The sequence below is a fragment of the Tubulanus polymorphus genome, chromosome 7 (genome assembly GCF_964204645.1).
Source record: "Tubulanus polymorphus chromosome 7, tnTubPoly1.2, whole genome shotgun sequence".
In the NCBI taxonomy this organism is placed as follows: domain Eukaryota; kingdom Metazoa; phylum Nemertea; class Palaeonemertea; order Tubulaniformes; family Tubulanidae; genus Tubulanus; species Tubulanus polymorphus.
The window spans coordinates 14,700,601-14,723,649 of record NC_134031.1 but is presented as its reverse complement, the minus strand read 5'-3'; the positions used below and the strand labels follow the sequence as shown (position 1 = coordinate 14,723,649).

The 23,049-nt window shown below is 39.3% G+C and overlaps 1 protein-coding gene across 1 annotated transcript; it reads right to left on the bottom strand.

The window, feature by feature from the left end:
- Positions 1–252: 252 nt before the first annotated feature.
- On the bottom strand, positions 253–15,357 carry LOC141909184 (uncharacterized; the record flags this gene model as incomplete). The annotated part of the gene is made up of 11 exons (XM_074799570.1): positions 253–388; positions 713–834; positions 966–1,091; positions 3,539–3,601; positions 3,700–3,785; positions 4,840–4,988; positions 5,284–5,490; positions 11,458–11,551; positions 12,025–12,105; positions 13,342–13,411; positions 14,599–15,357. Coding segments are annotated over 11 exons (1,893 nt in total), but the record flags the coding sequence as incomplete, so codon positions are not given.
- Between the last annotated feature and the right edge of the window lie 7,692 nt (positions 15,358–23,049).

The following is a 23,049-nucleotide window of genomic DNA, read 5'->3' as shown; positions in this document are numbered from 1 at the left end:
TCCGATAGCATGATGGAGTCTCTCGACTAACCATGCAGGATGGACTGGTCCAATGAGATTGCAGGATACAGTTCTTGGGTTAATCCGATAGTATGATGGAGTCTCTCGACTAACCATGCAGGATGGACTGGTCCAATCAGATTGCAGGATACAGTTCTTGGGTTAATCAGATTGCATGATGGAGTCTCTCGACTAACCATATTGCAGGATGGACTGGTCCAATCAGATTGCAGGATGGAGTCCCTCGACCAATCAGATTGTAGTATTCATCGGCAGTTTATCGTCATTGTTTCTGCGCAGACGACGCCTCAATATTTCCATTCTGTATCTATTAAAAGCGAGTTTCTGTTTCGCGCGATCTCTTTCTTCGTGAATGGGAGTCTGCCATCTAAACATACAGTGAAATTATCAATGCAACATTCCTCTGATAAGACTAACACATGTATAGAATCAAGGCCTGGACAGGGTTTGTATGATCTTCAACGCGAGGCTTCACTCGAATGACTGATGGATACGTTCGATTCGAACTCACACAGCTTTCGAACTGGGTCGAGGGCCCAATTGGACATCGCCATGTCTTAGATTTAAGACCAGTCTATTAAAGGTCAAATTAACTTCTATAGCTAATCTAGTTTTTACAGGTTTACGGCTATTTTTGGACTCGAGTCTCGACTGTGTTTCCGACATTGATGGGGGGGGGGCCTATGCTTACGCTATTGGCGGTTTTGTATTATCTTTACGGTACTGCACCCTTTTGGCCATGTTTGCTGCTCCTTCTATAGCATTTCTCAAAATGGATCCGGTATCAATAGAACACATCACATTGTTCGATTGCTAGATAGAAGATCAAAGAATAAATATTTTCGAAAAAGAGATTTTAAAACAAATTTTCCAAATTCTATCATAAAATTCAGAAACGGATTTTTCTTTTAATCCCATATAAAGAGAGTGTAGAAGCTACTAACCAGTAACATTATGTTATAATCGACGCTATCAGATGCGAATTTCCATCGGGCTCGGGCGATACTTAGTCTGTCCGCTTTAAAGCGATTGTGTATATCCCGAGCGTCAACTTCCGGTCCGCACTTATGCTTTTAAATGAAGAAAAAAAGGAATTTCTCAGAAAACAAACAGAAACTGTTGTCCTCGTAATCACGTGCAAAAAACTTCAAAACCATTGAATTCTATTTTCAACCCAGTTAAATTTTAGATCATCTGTGGTCAGTTGCTCAAAAGTCGGTTAAAATCAACTCAGGATCCAGTAACACAGTTGGGTAGGTCAGAGTTAACTCCACACTCGGGATCTAGTTCCACATTGTGGTGAGTTAGAGTTAACTCGAGTTAAAATGAGTTCATTTTTTGTCAAGGAGTTGAATCTCGGAGTGAAATCTTAACTAGGAACTGTGGAATTGGATCCTTGGTGCCATAATAATGCAATTGAAATTGCATTCAAGGTACCATTACTAGTTGCAAATTGGGCCAGCTTAATAATCTTAAAACCCGCTACATACAGAAATTAAAAGATTGATAACCGAATTGTATTGATCAAGATCTAAAATCAGAATACGCGACGTTTCGAACTCTCCCTAGAGATCATCGTCAGGTGTGAGGGGAGAATAACAAACAAATGCCTTTTTACAGTTTCCAGGCGCCGTGTTTTGACATCGTCCCAGGCAGGGATTCGAACCTGGTGGCATCAATATTGCCACGGTACGAAACCCTGCCATACAAGACCGAGTGCGCAGATACACGCGCAGCTTGTGATGTCACGCGCAGATGATGTCATTATCAGCCAATCAGATATCCCGTTTCATTTTAGCCCGGGTTTTACCATTTATAGTTCTTCCGTGGAATTTAACTCAGCGATTATACAACGAGCAATCTGATTGTGCCGCGAGTTCTCGTGAGGCAAAGCTGCGCTTGTACCAGCGCACTGGGTCTAGTGTGGCGGGGGTTCGTGCCTTGGCTGATTGTAGCGATGCCATCAGGTTCGAATCCCTGCCGTGGAGGGATGTGTTTTCGAGTATTCACTTGGTCCGCATTGTTTAATTTTTTCTGCCTAATTTTTTCCTGGTTAAATTTTCTTATTTCCTTCTTATCTCTGGATTGGATGAGGATAGAAACAAGAAACAAGAAACGAATTCTCAATATGGACTTTCCCAAAATGTATATGAGTGACGTATGTTTAGTCAGCATCAAAATTGAACATGGTACTGTAGAGATTTAAGAAGAACAAATGAAAAAGAGTGATAACTATTGGATCGAATTCAAATGATGGTAGAAAATTGACTGTTTACGGACAATCAAATAGAAAATAATGACGGAATATCAAGGAAAAAGTTTCTTTTCTCAAATAATGAATGGAAACGCATGCCTATCTTCGGCATGAAGTTTTTGGCAGAATTTCAGAGAATCCATGCTCCAAGTAATCAAAAAAGCCTAAGATGTCCCTCTTGATTGAATCCAGAAGTTTTCATGAAAATCTGTCTATTGATATGATCTCCATCACACACAACTGCATGACGATTCGACATGAATATACATGGTGGTGATTTGACTGACTCAAATATACACTCCACGCTCATGGTGTGACGATTTCATTTATTTCAGACACTGTGGACGAAGTTGGTTAACGTTAAACAATTTATTTTCGTAAATTGAACAATTCCCAAGATTCACTTCCCCCTTTCCCAAATTTACTGCCCTTCTATAAAATTCACTGCTTTACACGGTCGGCCACGACGAAACCTGGTCAATCGAATCATTTGCAGTTTCCAACAAAACTTTTACTAGGCCACACGAGGCGTGCTTTTCGTATACATGCGCAGATCAATACTACTCACCTAGCAGCGAGTATATGTGCCGCGCACGTGTGTGAAGCATGAATATACGTAAAAGGGCATGTGTTCTTCCGAAACGAAATGTAGTTCCGACAACAATAAATGACTAAATTATCAAATAAGCAACGGATTCCGATGAAATTCAATAGGGTTAGAGATTTTATTACTACATTGAATGTTTTGAAAGTTCTGAAGAGAAACTAAACCTCGTTGGGATGTTATTTTGTACCAAAGGAAGAAAGTTTCATATGCGATTTCAAAATGGACTTCGCTAAAGCGAAAGTCCATTAATATTGATCAAACCAGCTGATAATTGTCTTAGTTTATGATGTCTGTATTCTCGATAAGTCAACCTAAATCATTATTCATCTCATTCAAAAGCACATGTTTCTAACGGATTTTAAGGTACACTTTTGAGTATCCGGAATCAATAGAACTTTATTTGCAGTTTTTTATGCTTTTTACAATTTCTAATTTTCTTGATAAATGTTATCTTAATAGATGAGTGAGTAGGTTATTAGTGTTAAGTAAGGACTACATATTTTACGGACGAGTGGATGTTGGGAGAACGAGTTGAACCAACTTTTTGAGCAACATCAACGCCAGATAGAAAACCTACAAGTTAGTTTTAGTTTTAAGATGTAAAAATTGTAAAGCCCCTTTGAGCAACTAATTGTCATCATTATTATCCTCATTACTGTATTTTCCGTCAGGTGACGCTGTTCTTCACGTTCACAAGGTAAATTCTTGTTTCGCTGTATCTACGGAGACAATTGAAAATATTACCGGAATGAACCGTTGAATGCACGACCAAAATAGATCTAGATATGAGTGGTGCTAATTTGCAAGTGACGCAAACCTTGTTATACTGTTTTACGATTTCGATGAACAGTTTTCTTCGATCCCCGTCATTTCTAATCGATGCTGGGATATGAGCCAGGTGTTCTTCAGGAAAAAATGACGTGCATATTATACATCATCATTAACATATCATTTACATATATTTCCTGTTGTGAAAAATGGTTCGCTTGTATACAGAGGACGTTAGCCGCCGATAATTCCTCTTTCCAAAGCTATCATAAAAATTAATTCCAATACTAGGTAATAACTACCGTTACCCTTCCAGAAGCCACACCCTGGATCTCTTGTATGCGAACAAAATGTGTTCAGGATAAGCCTTGCCAGCCCAGAAAACAACAACCCTAACCCAAGCCTCTCCGGATCTGAACCAGGGCTTCTTGCTTGCTAGGCCACTATCCTAACCACTAGACCACCTAATTCTTGTTGATTGGCGCAGGTTGGAAGTTAGTCAGGTCAGTGTGGTGGCCTAGATAGCTGTGGTGATCAGTCAGGTGTGGTGACCAGTCAGATGTGGTGACTAGTGAACATTCAGGTGTGGTGACTAGTGACCATCCAGGGGTGGTGACTGGTGACCAGTCAGATGTGGTGACTGGTCACCATCGTTTTTACAGTAAACGGGAAAATGGGATCAAGTATGAAATATGGTAAAGTGCCTCATTGCGAAAGCTTAAGATGAAATGAATGAGTGATTCGGTTCATAGTTCTGTATTTGAATTATAACATCGGCAATCCCGACATACCGGAAATTCGACATACCGGACAATCGCAACATTCCGACAATCCGACATTCCCGACAATCCTGACATTCCGACATTCTGTCGGTCGTGCCGGTATGTCGGGAGTACCGGTTGTGTCGACATGTCGGGAGTGCTGGTATGTCGGATCGCCGTTATGTCGGATTGTCGGGATTGCCGGTATGTCGGATTGCCGGCATGTCGGGACTGCCGGTATGTCGGAAAGTTGGGAGTGCCGGTATGTCGGGAGTACCGGTGTGTCGGGAATGTTAAGATTTGCAGATCTTCGGTCAGCATTGTGCGTATTGATACGTCAGGTAAAAAGGCCATTGGACTACTTTTCCATATTTTATACTTGAGCCGGAAAATGTTCACACTACATTGTATTTTGTAGAGTACCCTACCTATTTTTTCGCTGGTGTCTGTTGTGGCTGTTGTTATGAATTCTAAAGATGATCTACTGCGCGTCGAGGGCGAGGTTAACTCGGCGAGCATGTGCGCCGTTGAACTGCAACTAGCTTTAGCCGATTCAATCCTACGTTTCCCGAGAAATCTGAACAGCGATTCGGAAAGACACAACTGCTTTTATGACTTTCTTTTTAAAGTAACTATTTAAAGTAACTAGCGATTAGACGCTGAACAAAGAACCTCCCATGATACAATCTGGTTGGACAATCTGGTTGCTACGATACGTGTTATTTATTGTTGAGTATTCACTTAACAATAAACAACGTATCATAGCAACAACGCCCCAAACCAGTTCTAGCACGGTAAAATTTTAATAAACTCAGCAATAATTTGCCAAAAATATTTTTTTTTTAAATTGCACGAGAAAATGATACACTTACATTCGCGGAATATTAATATTCTGCTGACGCGTTGCTATGTAACTGTGATTATTCAAAATGGCCGACTTGACTTGCTGCTGCTTGAATCGACGCCATCTTGTTTCATCGTAGCCGTGACCCTTCAGTATGACGTCATCGGGAATAGTATTGATTTTCGATCGAACTATATCGATTAGGTGAGTTCGATCTTTCAGCTCAAACTCGCTTCTGGAAAATTGCAAACAAACCTAAAAGGGGCCAGTTTCAAGAAAACAGTTTAAGCCTAAATCGGTTAAGTTTGAATTGTTGTCCTCGTCATTGAGAATATAAAGTAACCAATGGCAATTACACCAGCAATTTGAGGTTAACTTTTTTGTGAAACTGGGCCCTGGGGCTGCACTTGCACTGGTTCGAGTATCTCATACCAGTTAGCATAAAATTCGTTTTTAAAATCTTTTCAAACACCGGAGACAAATATCACAACTCTTATTATTATAATCATGTCTTATTGTTGAATTCGCCATTAAAAACTAGTAATAATTTGACCGAATCGTTGAAATTAAGGTCGGGTTCAGTCGTCATTGTGAAATTGCTTGTGAAATTTTGCTTCCTAGCGGTTGTAAAACAAAATGAGGCTTCGAAAAACCTCGATAAAACAACTTGAAAAATGGTTATTTCCAATGGGAGTTAAATGATTATATTATTTACTAGTGAAAATACCCATCCTCGATGGGTTGGAAAATTATGCGCGGCTCATTAAATGTCAGCCTAATAAATCCCGAATGACCTTCCCAATTAGAATTCAAGCAACATTTCCTCCCATAGTATAGAGTAGCTGAATACCCGTCCAATGGACGGCTTTGTCGTTGAGTGCTCGGATGTGTAGGTCTTGAGCACACCTCCTCGGCGCATAAATCCCGAATCCTGATATTTTTTGCTTACGAAATACATTCATTTTAATTGGCCGGGAGATGAATCCAAATGCTCCAAATGTTCAGGAGTTCTTGGAACCAACCCCACACCTCCCCTACCCCTACCCGAAACATAACCAGCAAATTCTGCCCCAGCCATTTCCATTTTGTTCGATCTTTGTACTTGCTATATTGACCACACCACCCGTACGTTCATTTAAAAAAGCCCCTACAATCAACCAATGAATTACGTGATATAATGCTTTGTGGGACTACCATTAATTGAAAAATGCCGAGACGATGATCTTAGGATTCTGCATGTATTTTGTATTATTGTTTGACATTATCTTTTTATATCTCTCGTTTATACATACATTTTCTTAAGAGAGCCCCTGTCAGGATAGTACGCACATTTTTCTTAGACCCCTCCCCGTACAAAGTTAACTACATTATTTGTTAACCCATCCCCAAAAACCGTGGAACGCTCTCCTAAAAAACGTACCACCAATGCACGTATCCGCAGCCCCCAGAGCCGAGAGGCTGCGTTAGGGCCTCCCTATCCGCCAGTACAACCTATCTGTGGTATGCGAACCATTCTGAAAAAACTGTGCAATGGGCCTCTGCCTGTGGTATGGAACCATTCTGAAAAACTGCGCAATGGGCCTGTCCCCTTCCAAGAACCATTATGAGAGCCCACGTAGGGGCCGGCAATACTGTCAGAACATATCGCTAACTCCAATCATTCATTTTGATCCAAAGATTACGTGAATGAGTGTCTTAGAAATGTTTTAAACACCCGCAATTCACAACTGAGGCACAAAATAATCAGTGTCATGTACTGTTAGGATACTTCGTAGTGTATCCTAAGTCGGTCAGTGAATTACTATCGTATTACTACATGTTCTGTATAGCACTTATATTATTATACTTATCACTCGTAGGCATTACCAGGAGTCACCCAGCATAAAGTGTGCCGTATTCGATTCACCAAGTATGACAATGCAACTGAAGCGTATTACCAGAATTGTGAAGCAGCCAATGATGATGATCAAGTGAAACTCGCCATAGTGAAGAATTTCCATAAGATGTTAGAGGAGGCGTTTACTGCTCTACAGCAAGTGCAATCAGATATTGATGTTTGTCCAGAGAACGAAGCTCGCGTAGATGTCTCTAGATAAAGTGAAGAAGGAATTAGACGATGAAATGTCCTATAATTACACCTATTTAACTCTGACGGCCACTTGATGGTAGTGGTTCTGGTAACAGTGTCTTGAGTGAAGATGCATTGAGTAAATTACTCAGCACCATTACAATGAGAAAAAGAGAAAAGAATTCCCAAAATATAGTGGGGATGTTCATTTGTTCGACCTGTGGAAGAACCTGATCGAGTCTGAATTCCAGAAACCGGGTTACACCGAGGCAGAAAAAGCACATTTCACCTTGATACTTTTAACTGGTAATGCTCGGAAAATTATTGCCGCTCTAAAAGATCCCAGTTACGAAGACATTCTGGAGACACTGGAGGATAAATACGGTGATGCCCTTACAAAAACAAGCTATTCTTGAAATATCAAATCTCCCGTCCATTAATTATTTTTATAGTAAATTGATATTCAGGTAGAATTATATTCTGAAGAAAACTGGTGATGATAGGTCCCTGAGAGAAAGCACTTTGCTTTTCATTAATATGTTATATATAATATTCATATACATGGCTTTCATTTAAATGATATTCATTTATATGTTATTCATATATATGGAATTATTAGAGTAATTAGATAAGTCTTGTTTCAGATTAAAGGTTGAAAATTTGAGTAAGAAATAAAAATGAATTCGTGCTTGCGAGAATTTATTTCTATTTTTAATGAGAACAGTCTGGTATCTGCTGCACCATCCCGTACTCAGACCAAATAAAGCTACTACTGTCTTTCTGATATAAGTTGCATATTCTATAATCATGAAATAATACATAGAGCGAAGTTTCTATTGTGCGCCGGCCGCATTTTGTTCATGAATAGCTTACGTAATTATAATTGAAAGTCGAGATCAGAGGCGGTTATAGCGCTCTATGGCCCACGCTCAATTCATAAACTGTTGCGCAAATAAAGCGTTTAGAAGTATAATTGACACGTTTGTACGATTTTACGCTGTAAATTTATCATTTTTTAGGACTTAAGGACCAGAAATTGGCAATATTTATGATACAAACTGAGAAAGTATCAAAACATTTGGGAACGTGTTTTATATATCTACAATTTCATATCGAATGGTTCATAATATTTCATATCTCTTACTACATGGAAATGCTTAACAATAATAATAATATTAATAATGTAAATAACTTATGAATATAGTATTAATATGTGCTTTAATCGTAATCAACATGTGACATTACTCAATATGTTCATATATTCATAGTAATTAGCTCTAGTCAGTGCTAATCAATAATTAATTAATGTCTCTCAAAATATGTCACTAGGTGTTAGTTTCTGAGTCCTGATGTCTACAACTTGTCTGACACCTTGTTCTCACATCAAACTCATGATTCTGTATATAAAGACAATGTAAAGTTATGATAATCATTCTCATTCCGGGATGCAATAAAGATTGCACCTATAAGGTTTAACTGCCTTGTTGTTCCTGAACGATGGAATCCTGTACCGCTGGTGTAAATGCTAGTTCCCCAGCCAGCCTGCCGATACAACAACCAGCCGGTTACACTACGAAGGTGCGGCCCGTGTTTGATGGCTCTGCAAAAGGCCCAGGTGTTTCTATAAATGCAACACTGCTTCCCGGTCCAGTTGCAACCAAACCTATGTGGCATGTTGTTAAGATTTCGTTCAGTAGCATCATGGTCGTGCGACAACATGCTGAGAATTTACAGTCACAATACCCAAAATCCTGTGAGGAAATATTAAGCAATACTTATGTCGATGATGTCCTATCTGGTGAAGATGAAATCTCGGAAGCTTCCGACTTAGCCTTACAGTTAAAGGAAGTTCTGGAATCCGGTGGATTCCCGTGGAAGAAGTTTAGTTCTAATAAACCTGAAGCTCTCGGTCAATTGAAGAAAGAAGACCTCGCGACTCAACACGTCAAAATGTTGTCCGATGTTGAATCTGGTTTAAAGCCACTAGGTACCATGTTTATACCGAGCGATGACCAGTTGATGTTCTCCTTTTGTGATAAGATGGAAGATTTACTGATTGAAACTCGTCATAGCGTTCTAAAACAACTACATCGGATTTATGACCCAATGGTATGCTATGAACAATATGACTCTCACCGTTTTTGATCACTGCGAAAAATGTTATTCCAGCGATCGTGGACTATCGTCTGTGGATGGGATGATTCGTTACCTGTCGAACTACATGAGGAGTGGTGTCAGTGGAAAGCTGATGTGAAAAACCTTGATGATCTAAGACTTGACCGATATGTACTCATGGAGACAAAACATGATGTAAAATAGACCCTGCACGGATTTGGTGACGCCAGTGAAAAGGCATATGCTGCGTGTGTGTATATCCATAGTGAAAATCCAAATGATGAGTTCAAGGTTGCTCTGTTGTGTTCTAAAACCAGGGTAAGCCCGATGAAAGAAAAAAGAACTATTCCAGAGTTAGAGTTACTAGCGGCATTGATTACTTGTCGATTATTGGTTTACATTAAGATTATTAATAGCATTATTTATAAGTATCACTGCACATTCCCCTGCACTCTGCACAAGGTTCCAGCGCCTTAATTTTATGTACAGCCTGTTGGCTTGCACTGGATACCTCGTAACCGGTTTACGAAAATAAATTATTATATTAAATTATTATATTCACACATGTTGGATGTGATTATGCCGGACCATTGTATGATAAGACTGGACACCAGTAATTCCTACATATTCACTTGTATGACCATCAGAGCTGACCATCTGGAACTATTAGAGGACATGACGGCTGATGAGTTTCTTAAGTCATTCGAACGTATGATTAATCGCCGAGGGAAACCGTGTACCATGTGGTCAGATAACGCCAAGTCGTTTGTGAGTTTACCAAGTACTAGTCTTGGTAAAAGGTGGCTGTACTGCCAAAGACTCGAAAAGTCATTCTGGACTAGATGGTATCGGGAATATTTGGCCGAACTAAATAGATTCAGGAAGTGGACTGTAGTTCAGCAGAACTTGAAAGTTGGTGATGTTGTATTGGTTGCTGAAGATAACGTGAAGAAGACCGAATGGAAAATGGGACGTGTCGTTGAGGTCTATCCAGGTTGAGATGACTTGTTCCGTTCCGTTGCAGTTAAAACTGCAAATGGTGTATTAAAGCGACCAGTGCAAAAATTGCGATTGATCGAAAGCGATACTTTATGAAGACCACAAACCAGAATAAATCATTGGTAGAAATTGAACATTGCATACTGTAGTAAATACGTTTCTCCTAAACTCCTTTTCAGAGAGGAGTGTTCTGTCTAGCACTTATGTTACTATACTTATTACTCGTAGCCATTAGCACTTATATCATTGTACTTATCACTCGTAGGCATCACCAGGAGTCACCCTATATTTAGTATTACTTCGTTGCCGATGGCACTTTTCTGGCGATGGCAGATTTAGTAGGTTAGATTTAGTAGGAGCAATCCAATTTTAGTTAAGTAGCTATATTAGAGATCGAGATTGTGTGCAAAATGTATCATCGCCCCGCCTAGATTGTGTGAGTTGATGTCTCAATCCGGATTCGAAGTTCCCTTGTTAAAATGGCCAATGGCGTCAGTGCCCCAGGGACGCCCGCGAGTGATTCTATTTCGTTAGATAAGGTTCCTGTGCGTGCGCGAATCATCGGTCTACGTGGCATATGGATGCGTCGTCCATTATAGAGAGAATACGAAGATCCGACATGGTTATATCATTCATATGGAAATAAATATCCTATTGTAGTATTTTGATTCACTGCGTCACTGTCATAGCTGTTGTTTTTACCTATTATAAACTAGTGGAGATTTTGCCTTCTGGAAAACTATATTTTAGGGTTGGTTCCCTTTGATCCTTAGCTCCGTTACACTACAGAAGTAAGAGTACGGTACTTAACCTTTAGACGGCGAACACATCTTTCTTAACCGAATTTAGCCCGGGCTTAAAACGAATATTGTGACTCCCTCGGACCACCAATCTGTTTGAAACATGTAACTTGACGACGGGAAAACTGGCATTAAGCATCAGTAAAAGGACGTCTCAGTACGTGCATAGATTTTCCTACAATGCGTCGCGGTAAATGCCGTCCCTTCTATAGATATATACCTGTTGAGTTGATAAAGCGTTGTTGGTTGTTTGGTTATTATACTGCACTCGCTGGGGCTTGAGTTCAAAACGCATTCTTCGGCGAAACACCCTCCTGAATGAAATAATTAACAGATGGGATGAGTTGAGCTTATGAAATATCAGGAACTGACTTATACTCAATATAGTTTTAGTGCACCAGTTTTATTTATAAAAAAGCATGTCGAAAATGGCACGCATGTCGCTAATTTCTGTGTTCTGCAAATACTGGAATATTTTTTGCTGTCGTAAAGAATCGAGAATCTCTTTTCGCGTATAAATCGCCAATATGACTTTGAGATTTTCCCCCGATTGCATGGGAATGCACGACAGCCTGATTTTACTACAAGTTTGGAGATTCTTACGTTTGAACCGTTTTCAATGCACATTAGAATATCTTACAAATTCTAATCCAGATGGCGCTTATATGTCACCGTAGTGATATGTAATTTCCCTAATAACGGTCGCCATAGTGTGCCCCTATCGTTGTATTTACATGCAGCTCGGAATTGTGGTATAAAGATTGTTTCCCATAATGCAATCTCGCACCTGCTTCCAACGTGTCCAATTCAAATAAAATTTGTTCCTTGAATTCGGTAATTTTCACTCTTCGATACCTCTGACAACGACCTGAAATAGACCAAGAAAATTAATTTTAATAAATTATTTGACGCCTGCGAATAAAATGTAGAATTTTTCGGATAAGTTAATGTGGTATTGCAAATTTGAAATTGATGTTTTAAGAAATTTGGGGAATTGTGATTTTGGTGATTTGGTAGCAGGTCGACCGGCTTAAGTAAGCCCTCCCGGGGCTTCCACACTCGATCCTCTTGAGCGGGTTGAAGTAGACACTGTCATTTGAAATAACAATAGGCTGGTTTATGTTATTCTGTATGAATTACGCAGTGTTTTGTATGTTGTGTTCTTAAATGTGTAACTTTATTGAAATGAGGATTCTTATATGTAATGTTTATTTCGAAAGTTCGGTTACTTAGCCGATCATCTGGTTTGTGGATGACATCTGGTTTATGTTTATTCTCCATCTATGTGAAATAAAATCAGTTCGCAAGTTTCGTAGTAACCAGACGTGTTGCTTCTTTCTCTCGGATCTGTCCCATCTGGTCGAATCGACCACTTCACGACAATGTTTAACATGAGGATCAATAAAGAATTGAATTGAATGGTCACCTGAAGCACATGCCATCAGAGGACGCGGAGCCGTATACGACAGCTATGCTATTATAAATTGCTATTCGCGATCATACCTGGCCCTAATAGCGAACACATTTTCTCAAACATTTGAATATTGAAATTATATGTTTACACATTTTTATATTGACCGCTCGTAGCCGTCGATAAAATTCACGCCAGCCCTACACAGATTGTAGATAGCTTCGCCATTCCGCCAGCATCCCCATTCAGGTTCTTACTTTTATTTCAGACTTGCGCAATCCGCCATCTTACCGAATAATCCGATGTACTTATCATTTCTATTTATGCCTGCCGCTTCTGGTATAATCATACAGCCGCTATTACAATGCGGCTTATCATGCGACATTTATTTAATGCAATATGATATTTGGACGTTCAAATAGGGTTCATTATATAATCACAAGAAGACATTCTACATCTTTATCAATAATGTCTTGCCAGATAGCTTGTTTGTGTACACATAAACCTGTGACGTTTTGCACATCGATTTACGGCTGTCGTTTGTAAAATGACGCTGAATGGTTAACATTGTTTAGGTTTCATAATGGTAACGTTTTACAAGGCGTCAAAAAACTAGAATTTACAGTTTACCGCACACACTGTAGCGCATACTGTTGCGCCCGCAGTTTCGCGCACATATTGTACATAGCATACCATTTATAATGAAGTAAATATATTCTGATATTTCTCCTTGCTTGACGACTAATTTGTTGGCTGGAATTTCCTGAAAAGACAACGCACACAATTTATGCTCAATCTAACAACAACTTTTTAGACCAGTCTAAACTAATTTTAGTTCTATAGCCAATCTAACAACTTAAGACCAGTCTAGGTAAATATAGGTTCTAATAATATATGATAACATCTATTTCTATACCGATCTCCACTGCGTTTTAGAGCGGTTTACAGCAAAATATACACATCATCGTGTTACATTTCAATAAAATGTTGTTAAAAAGGTAGGTTTTCACGCGAAATTTAAATTCATCAATATCTGTGCAGCTGTTCTAGCGAATCATTTAACTTAAGGTGGTGTCTATGAAACTTCCAGATTGGCCGGATACACACACTGAGGAACATGTGAAATCATTTTCTCACATACGGTGTGAATTTCTTCTATTTCAGTAAGATTAAAGATCATGACTAACCCGGTTACTCGGTTACAGCGTTGTTTATTTTCATTGTAAGTTACGTAGGTAGAATTAAATTAGAACTAAAATTAGAATTTGTCGGTTGAATGGATAGAAATGAGAATCTCATAGGAATCTTATAGGGATCTTGGGGATCGTATAGGGTGTTCATAGGGATCTTATAGGAATCTTAAAGGGATCTTATATAAATCGTATGGGAATCTTATAGGGATCTTATGGGGATCTTACAGGAATCTTATTATGAATCTTATTAGGAATCTTATAGGAATCTTACAGGAATCTTATTATGAATCTTATTAGGAATCTTATAGGAATCTTACCGGTAAAGGGATCTTATATGGATTTTATAAGGATCTTATTGGGAATCTTAAAGGGATCGTGTCAGGAATCGTATAGGAATTTTATAGAAATCGTATAGGAATCTTATAGGAATCTTATAGGGACTGTATAGGGATATTGTTAGGAATCTTATAGGGACCTTATTAGGTATCTTATAGGGATAATGTTAGGAATCTTATAGGGACCTTATTAGGTATCTTATTAGGAATCCTTTACGAATCTTATGGGAATCTTATAGGGATTTTATTAGGAATCTTATAGGGATCGTATAGGAATCTTATAGGAATCGTATGAAGATCGTATTAGGAATCTTGCACGAAATTCATCTGTGATGGGTGGTTGAGAAAGTGCCCTATTCGACTGTGGCCTGACTGGTCTAACGATTTGACAATGAAATGATTAATTTTTTTCTTTCACTTACGATTTTGCGTAAACTCTGTAACAACGCCTGTTTCTCATCGGCGCTGAGGACGTTTAGAATACAGTTGTTACTGTTGAGGAATTCCATTTTCTCGATGCAGTCTTGCTCCCGTCGTTTCAGCAGTAGTTTGTGGAATTTTATTCGATCGATTCGTAAACATTCGCAGGGCTGTTTCGTGTAGACCGACGAGGGAGGGGCTAGATCTGGTACGCCCTCTTTAGCCGATATCAGACCGAGATATTCGCCGGTCGAATGAGTGTAGATAATGTTCGGTTCGTGTACGGAAACACCCGAGTCGCAAGACGCGTCGTACGTCACTTCAACGACGCCACAAATCAGATAGAAACACGACAGGCACGTCTCGTGCTGCATGCACGTCACGTACGTAAACGGAGGAAGTTTTTCATAAGTTAAACAATGAGTGACGCAATCCTTGACGTAATCGACGTCACGGTGGATCATACGCAGTCCGTCAACTACGCACCGCATCGCGCTCATCTCAGACTTAGAGAGTGGCGCCACCTTATCGGACGTAATGCGCTTTCGGTTCTCCGCCATTATTCTACGCGCTTCCGGTGTGACTACAGCGGCACCTTTTGACGAGAAAAAGCGTTTGTTAAACACTGGTGGAATCCCACCATCCTGTTGTAGCGCCCTCTGTGAGTCTTCTTCGCGCGTCTTAAGGGTCGCTTCGATGAATTGTTTCCTTTCTTTCAACTGTTTTATCAGAGATATCATTTTTGAATTGAGATTCCCGGATTATCGGCGGCGATTAAAGAATCCTGAGGTGGATTAAAATCCGAGTCTATTCTGGCTGTAAAGATAAACTCAAGCTTAATCTACCAGAACCAATCCAATACATTTCACTATAACTGAGTCAGGGCCCAGTTTCACAAAAATGATTAAGGCATAAATCGATTTAAGATAAACTGAATTAATGAAGAAATTAAATCGATTTAAGAGTGAAACATTTTTGTGAAACTGGGCCCAGGATTTAGAAGCCGTTTCGTCCCGACTTTGCGGCTTGGTGGGTTGGGTGTTTGACTCACTGGATGAGAGTTGTTGGGTTCGAAACCCGGGTGAACCCCTGCTATTCGATCAGGATACATATCAGAGTTCTTGCTGATCAAACAACCATAGTCGAGCTTCCCATAGTATCGAAGGGAACGAATGAAGAGCCTGTAGCGTCTCTTCCTTTTCATAAACTAGATTTAAAGTATTTCGAATCTATTGTCTTGATAAGAGAAAATCAATTGTCAAAGTACAGAGAAATCAATTCTCAAAGTACAGAGAAATCAATCCTCCAAGTACAGAGAAATCAATTCTCAAGTGAAAATCCAAATTAGATAGCGCCATATGATAATAATACGAATAATATACGCTTTTGTATAGCGCTCTTTTCTAAAAAAAACTGTCTTTACATATAACACTAATTCCACTTCCAACAGAAAACACTGTAGTATTCTAAGAATTAAAAGCATTAGGAAACATGAAAGTTTTTAACCTATTCTAAAAGCAGGAACTGTATGACTATCCAGTCTTGGTAAAAGGTTCCTTAAAAAGGTTTCCTGAAACTTAATGTGAATGTTCACCAACTTTCTTTTTTGAAACTTGTCTTTTGAAATACAAACCAAGTAGTGAGTAACAGCTTAAAGTTTGAGCGGTATAAGACGGGAAGCCAATGTAACTTTTTTTAAACAGAGGTGATCCGTTCTCTACGATTAATTTTTGTTACAAGCCTAGCAGCATTATTTTGAACCAATTGAAGTTTATTTTGTAAAAAATACAGGTGATCCAGATAGAAGTTAATTTGCATATATCCAGAATTAATTGCCACTTTACATGGTTGGGTATCTAGGAAATGACGAATTTTGCTTAAACAATATACGTAGATGATAATTAACTTTGTAAGAAAATCTGTAGGGTGTATCGCTGAACCATTTAAATCTATTAACAAATATAGAGGAAGTATTAGTCTATTCTTCAAGGCTCTAACCAATCATTCCTCAGATATTAGCACCAATTAGATAATGGTTTTCTTAGCGCATATTACGACCCGGCTAAAACTGTGTGCACACCTTTGCGATCATCGTGTCATCTTACCATCGCATGCGATGACACGATGAAAATCGCATCATCCCCGCATACCTCTGCGATTTTTATGAGGGCCTCGAGTTGGATTCATTCACGTGACTGAGCCGCCATTTTGAGCATCATGTGACTGCTTCATACTTAATTCTGATTGGCTACTAAAAAAATGCGTTCGGAACATCGGCAGCGTAGCACGCACGCCTTTACGATTTTCATCGCACGGAAAAATCGCATGCGAAAATATCAAACATGTTTGATTTGTTGCGATGAAACGATGATGCGATGAAATCGGCTCCGGATGCCACCGCATACCTTTACGACGATGCGATAAAACCATGCGATGAAGCGATCATAACATCAATCGCAAAGGTGTACTTAAGTAGTCGTAAGAATAGCGGTAGTAAACACGTGACCACTTCATTCATCTTTTTTGTCGCTGAATCAAAAGGTCATGTGACGCATAACTCGCCGCCGATTGGCTACGACGATCGGATGGAATCGAAGAAAATAGAACTCGTTCTATCCTCGCAATTAGGGTAAAGACGCGGGTCTGCGATCAATACGTCGCGGTCGTAAGTAAACTCATGTCGGAAAGGTTCCCGATGATAAAATCGCAGACTCTCCTCCCGACGATCAGACGAGATGATCGAGTCGACCTGAGCTTAGCTGAAGTTTAGTAGTCGAATGAAACACTCTAATCCATTTATTGAAGAAGTCCCTCAATTCGAATTTTATATGAAATGATTTATTAGAGTGGTTTCGTTCTAATGAATTATCAGCCCTTATTTGTAAACTTTCGAAATCCAATTTATCTACCAATCTAAATATGGTTTTTCTCAACATAATCAATTAATATCTAGACATATCAACTCTCTACTCGATTTTGGTTAATGTCTCTATGTGTCACACTGCTATCCCCATCCACTTCTACTCCACTTTATTAGTTACATATTTGTATTCATCCTGACTGTTCATAAAATTTTGTGGTTTCTACGGTACCCCTTGGTTGTTTTTCATTTGTCACTTGTTCTGTTTACTTTTATTCCGACACATCGCTTTTGATTAAGTCCTGTAAGTTTATATGCTACGTTACTTCTGTTCTGGTCATTCCATCTGATTATGGCTGTTAGTCAATAGCCGAAACGTTGTGATTTCGGTCTAATAAATCATTTCATATAATATTCGAATTGTAGGACTTCTTCAATTAATCTTTTAGCTCAAATATGTTACTTCATTCCTTATTAACCGCTGATATACCTACTCACTCAATTACTTAATCATTAACATGTTCTTCCCTATATCAATCAACACTTATTCCTTCACACCTGACGATGATCTGTAGTGTGAGTCCGAAACGTAGTGTATTTGGATTTAAATCTTTTAAAATTGTGTACATCGTGGTTTTTTTACTGAAGGCTATTAGTGACCTACCTGCCTGGATTTACGAGTGATCCCGGTGAGTCCCAATCGGAGTATCAGCGACACTCCTGATAGTGGCTATACAGCGACACTGATAACGTCAGCCACACTCCGTATCCCACGCTCTGGTAATGAAGAATTTCTCCGTCTCAACAAATACACTGTAAACTCATCTATGGTTTATGCATTATTCGTATCATTAGCAGGGCACATTTCGATTTCTGCTGTGTTCAATTCTTTAATTATTTACGAGCATCATTGAAATAGTGTCTTTGAAACCGCAGCAGTTTGAGTTGTAACCGGGGCGATGATGAATAAGGCACACATCAATATCTAAAAATATTGCTGCTGTAACGATATATCGTTCTCCGTGTACGAGATTCCCGTTTGATATGTCATCCCACTGATATTTCATATTGTAAAATCGTTTTTTTAACTGTTTTTTATGTTTTTTCATCATAGGCTGAGATCCCATTGAACGGATTCAAAATATATGTATTTCGATGAATGAATTAAACCGGTCTGTTTGAGATGTCACTGGTGATAATCTGAAAGTTATGTTTACCGTGCACTTTCTCATTGCATCTTGAAATCCGCACCTGCAAAATATTTCACCTTTCCGAGACATTCTGAGGCCGTGTTTTGAAGATAATATGAAATCCAACAATACCGAACGTCAAAAAAGAGACTGAGATGTTTCCTTGAGCTAGTAGGTTCATTCAACGTTTCGACAATATTTTCATCTTCGGAGATGCTGTATTCCAGAAGATGGCTATCTTGATGAAATACTCCTATTGTAATGATAGCATAGAATCCAACTCCAAGAGTAAGACCACGAGTCTGAAATGTTTCGATTTTGAGCTAGTGAGGTTTTAGTCAGACGTTTCGACTAGATCCTAATAGTCATCGACGGAAAATGACAATATAGCATTAGATAGAATCAGAATTAGATATCCCTAGCGAAGACGTTGAATAAACTGGTTATCTCAACAACAAAACATTTCTGACTCTATTTCTTAATCATTGCGTGATTTTATATCTTTCGTCAAAGCTTACCTGAACGAAACGCGTGATTTCCCGAAATCCCGGAGTAAAATCAACCGCGCACTTTATCCGGTTGAATATGACTGATAGTCAGCTCGTCTGTCAATGACCCGGAGTACCGGAAGATGTACGGATGAATTTTTTTCGAGCGCTGTTGTCATGGAACCGTTGTGAAGTAGTAAGTCGATTGTTCGCGGTTGGAACGTCGTTACTATGTAAACAAATAAATACATTGTTCAATTATATTCTGTAACGTTTGTAACGCGTGCGTAACGTCAATTATTAGGAATCCTTAAAATACGATTTTTCTGTCCAACTCTAGAGGGCATTGTTGAACTGAACCGTGGAACTGTGGAATTGTGGAATTGTGGAATCGTGGAGTTCTTGAAGCGTGGAATTGTGGAACTGTGTAACCGTGGAATCGTGGAGTTCTTGAAGCGTGGAACTGTGGAATTGTGGAGATCTTGAAGTGTGGAACTGTGGAATTGTGGAATTGTGGAGTTCTTGAAGCGTGGAACTGTGGAATTGTGTAACTGTGGAATCGTGGAGTTCTTGAAGCGTGGAATTGTGGAACTGTGTAACCGTGGAATCGTGGAGTTCTTGAAGCGTGGAACTGTGGAATTGTGGAGATCTTGAAGTGTGGAACTGTGGAATTGTGGAATTGTGGAGTTCTTGAAGCGTGGAATTGCGGAACTGTAAAATTGTAGAATTCGTGAACTGCGGAACTGTGAAACCGTGGAATCGTGGAACCATGGTACCTGTGGAATCGTTGAACAGCGGAATTGGGGAATTCTTTAACCGTGCAATTGGATGCTGAAATCTAGTTGCTTCATTTTGATCAAACTTGAGTAGCAGTAAATCTAAGTCAAGAAAGCCTCGGCTCAGTTTTATCTTCTTTTTAACAGTCCACTTGAAATCGGTTGATTATTGATTCTACCGCACTCGACGCACTAACAACCAATCGCGCAATCTGGGACAATGAAGATTTATTATAATCACAACTTTATTTACAGTTCATTGTGCATATAGTATTGAGCATTGTGCATTGAGTATATGATCTCATATATTATATTGTTCGTTGTTAAAAAGGGATTAATTCGTATAATTAATCTCAGTTTTGACCCATCAACAAAATGACGACATAAGAAGTTACTGAAATATACAGAAATTATACCAATGATAATTCTCATAAAACATTTAATATAATCACGACTCTATTCACTGATATTAGCACATTTTATTTGAATACACTTAAACATGACAGCCAGCTATTTCTCGACCTATTTTGATATTTGGCTACTTGAAATTCCCTACATTTTCAACACTATTTAACTAAGTGAATATATCTTCCTGATCTAGTAGCCCATTTCAACAAGAACTTTTCAGTACAAACACCAATATTCAACTGCCTAAAATGCCAATTAAATGTCCAATATATGTTAGCTATGGTGGCTGATTCGGGACATGTAAAATTTTTTTTCGTCCTCCACGAAAACGCGCAGAAACAAATCTTTTGCTCGCAAAAACAAACTTTTAACGCGCAAAAACTAAATATTCCGTTTTTGCGCGCTTAAAGTTCGTTTTTGCAGCGCGCAAAAACGGAAAATTTGGTTTTTGCGCGTTAAAAGTTGGTTTTTGCGCGGTAATGTTTGTTTTTGCGTGTCCCGAATCAGCCACCATAGCAATACATACAAAGAGTTGTAATAATATAATTGTCAATTTGCCTGTCCTACATAATAATAGGACATCCCCCAAGCCTCCTAAGACGGCTGTACCGACAAATGGACACGGCTGTCTAGACTGGTATTGATGTAACCAAAGGGTTAACCTAATTCATTGTCAATTGACTTAGCCCCAGGCTCAAGTTAATACCAGTCTATACGACAAGCCCCTTGCATTTGAAAAATAATCATGAATATCATAATCAACTCATCGATTGTGTAAACAGTAGAAATATATACAAATCAAGCCATTCAAAAACCCGCAGAAATCTCAGTGTCGTTAAAAATCGATATTAGAAATTAACTGATTCATGCTTCTTCAGCAGAATAGCAGCAGAAGTCTTAAATATCTCATTACAAAACTTCAAAACGAATTTTAAGTCATTCTTATGATTCTTAGGTCACAATCGGATGAGTTACAGTTCAGAACTCATTTTCGATAAAATTGTAAAATCGTACGTAATCGCAACAAACGAACATTATCTGGTCTTCGCTATGGTGACACTCAGCCGGTCGTCTGCGAGCCTGTGCCGACCGCAGAAATGCCAACAGTTTACGATCGTCTTGTCGTTTGTTCATTTTTCTGGCGTGTATTTTCGCTGCAGTTTCAGTGTCAGGCGATACGTTTCCGGGTGCGGGAAGTTTCACATGTGCTTCGTGCTGCTTTTCTTTAGCGGTGTAATTCACATTTTCTTGACGATTCTCGAATTTCTTTGAATTGTTATTCCCATTTCTCCGGTGTTGCTTACGTCGCTCTATTAGGGGCGATTCTGATATATCACCCAGAGTAACCGGTGAATCGATGCCATCGGACGCTTGAGACCTGACTGACCTGACTTTATTTACAGTCGGACTGTGCACATATATTTCCGGTAGGTGGCGCATTTTCTCCTGCGTTGTCTTCGTTCCGATCGGCGGAAGTGGAGACTTTATACCGAACGGCGTCACGGGTGAGTTCTCCGGACTAGAAGACGATTGTAGCGCCACCTGCGATTCTAAACGTTCAAGTTCCTTTTGCAAACGTCGGCGTTCGTTTTCGTCGAAAATGTACGGCGGCGATTTCTGTGACCTGTGCAGTTCGGACGCCGACGGGACTACACGTCCAATATTGTGTTTCTGTGAGCGGAGGGTGTCATCCAGAACCGAGTGACTCCTAGAAATCGCAGTTGAATTTCTCAAACACGACATCGAATTTCCGTTGCACGGAACCGACAGCAAATCCGCTTGGTGCAAGTGTTGCCGTTTCAATCTCATATCTACATTTCTTCTTGCCTGTTCCAAACGTTCAGTCGAATGCCAAGTTGACGCCCGGCTGCGGAAGGTCGGCTCCGTATCGGCGTGTGAGCGGCCCTCGATATGGTATAATTGCTGGGTCTCTTGACGATAGTGCTGCATCTTGTAGCAGAGCGAGCGAGCGAGAGAAATGTTGCTTCAACCACCTGATTTTGTACTTATTATGTATTCAATTAACACTTCAATGCGTAATTCAACGAATCATACGCGTTAGTTTGAAATGAACTCTTCCGTGGTTTCTGTGGATTTAGAATTAACATCCGGTGGTTTCAATGTGTTCGAGTCAAGACGGAGATAGATTTCGTCAAATCATTTAGAATTCATCCTGTTGTTGCTGCGAGTGCGCATTTCGAGTCAAAACAAAGTTAAGAATAGATTGAAACGTTTTGCTGCTATTCAAATTCAGCACATGCGATTCGTACACGAAGTGATAATTCATTTCATAAAAGCGTTTTACATTTAAGACCAAGGCTCTTTGGACGCCTGGTAAAATTGACACATTTCGTAGAAAAAGTCCTTGATATGATTTTCTATATAAGAAATCAACACTTTCACAGATGACTTGAAAACTTCGAAGATTCTTCGATCATTAACTATCCTGATTATTCTTCATCTTTCTTTTATTATTGGACACTCGACATAAGATCCTCAATTGCAAGCCAAATTTACATCGGCCGACAGTGTAGCAGCACCACTATCGATATATTGTTCATACAATTGTTACATAGAAACGATATATAGATATCAGATTTTATCTTTCGTTTTTTTCATTTTCTTCCCGATAATTCTTAGTCAAATAGTAGTTAGAAATAGATTCAAACATTTTCGTGTCAGATTTTCCAAATGATCAATATCACCTGAGATTGCTGATACTGCAAGAATT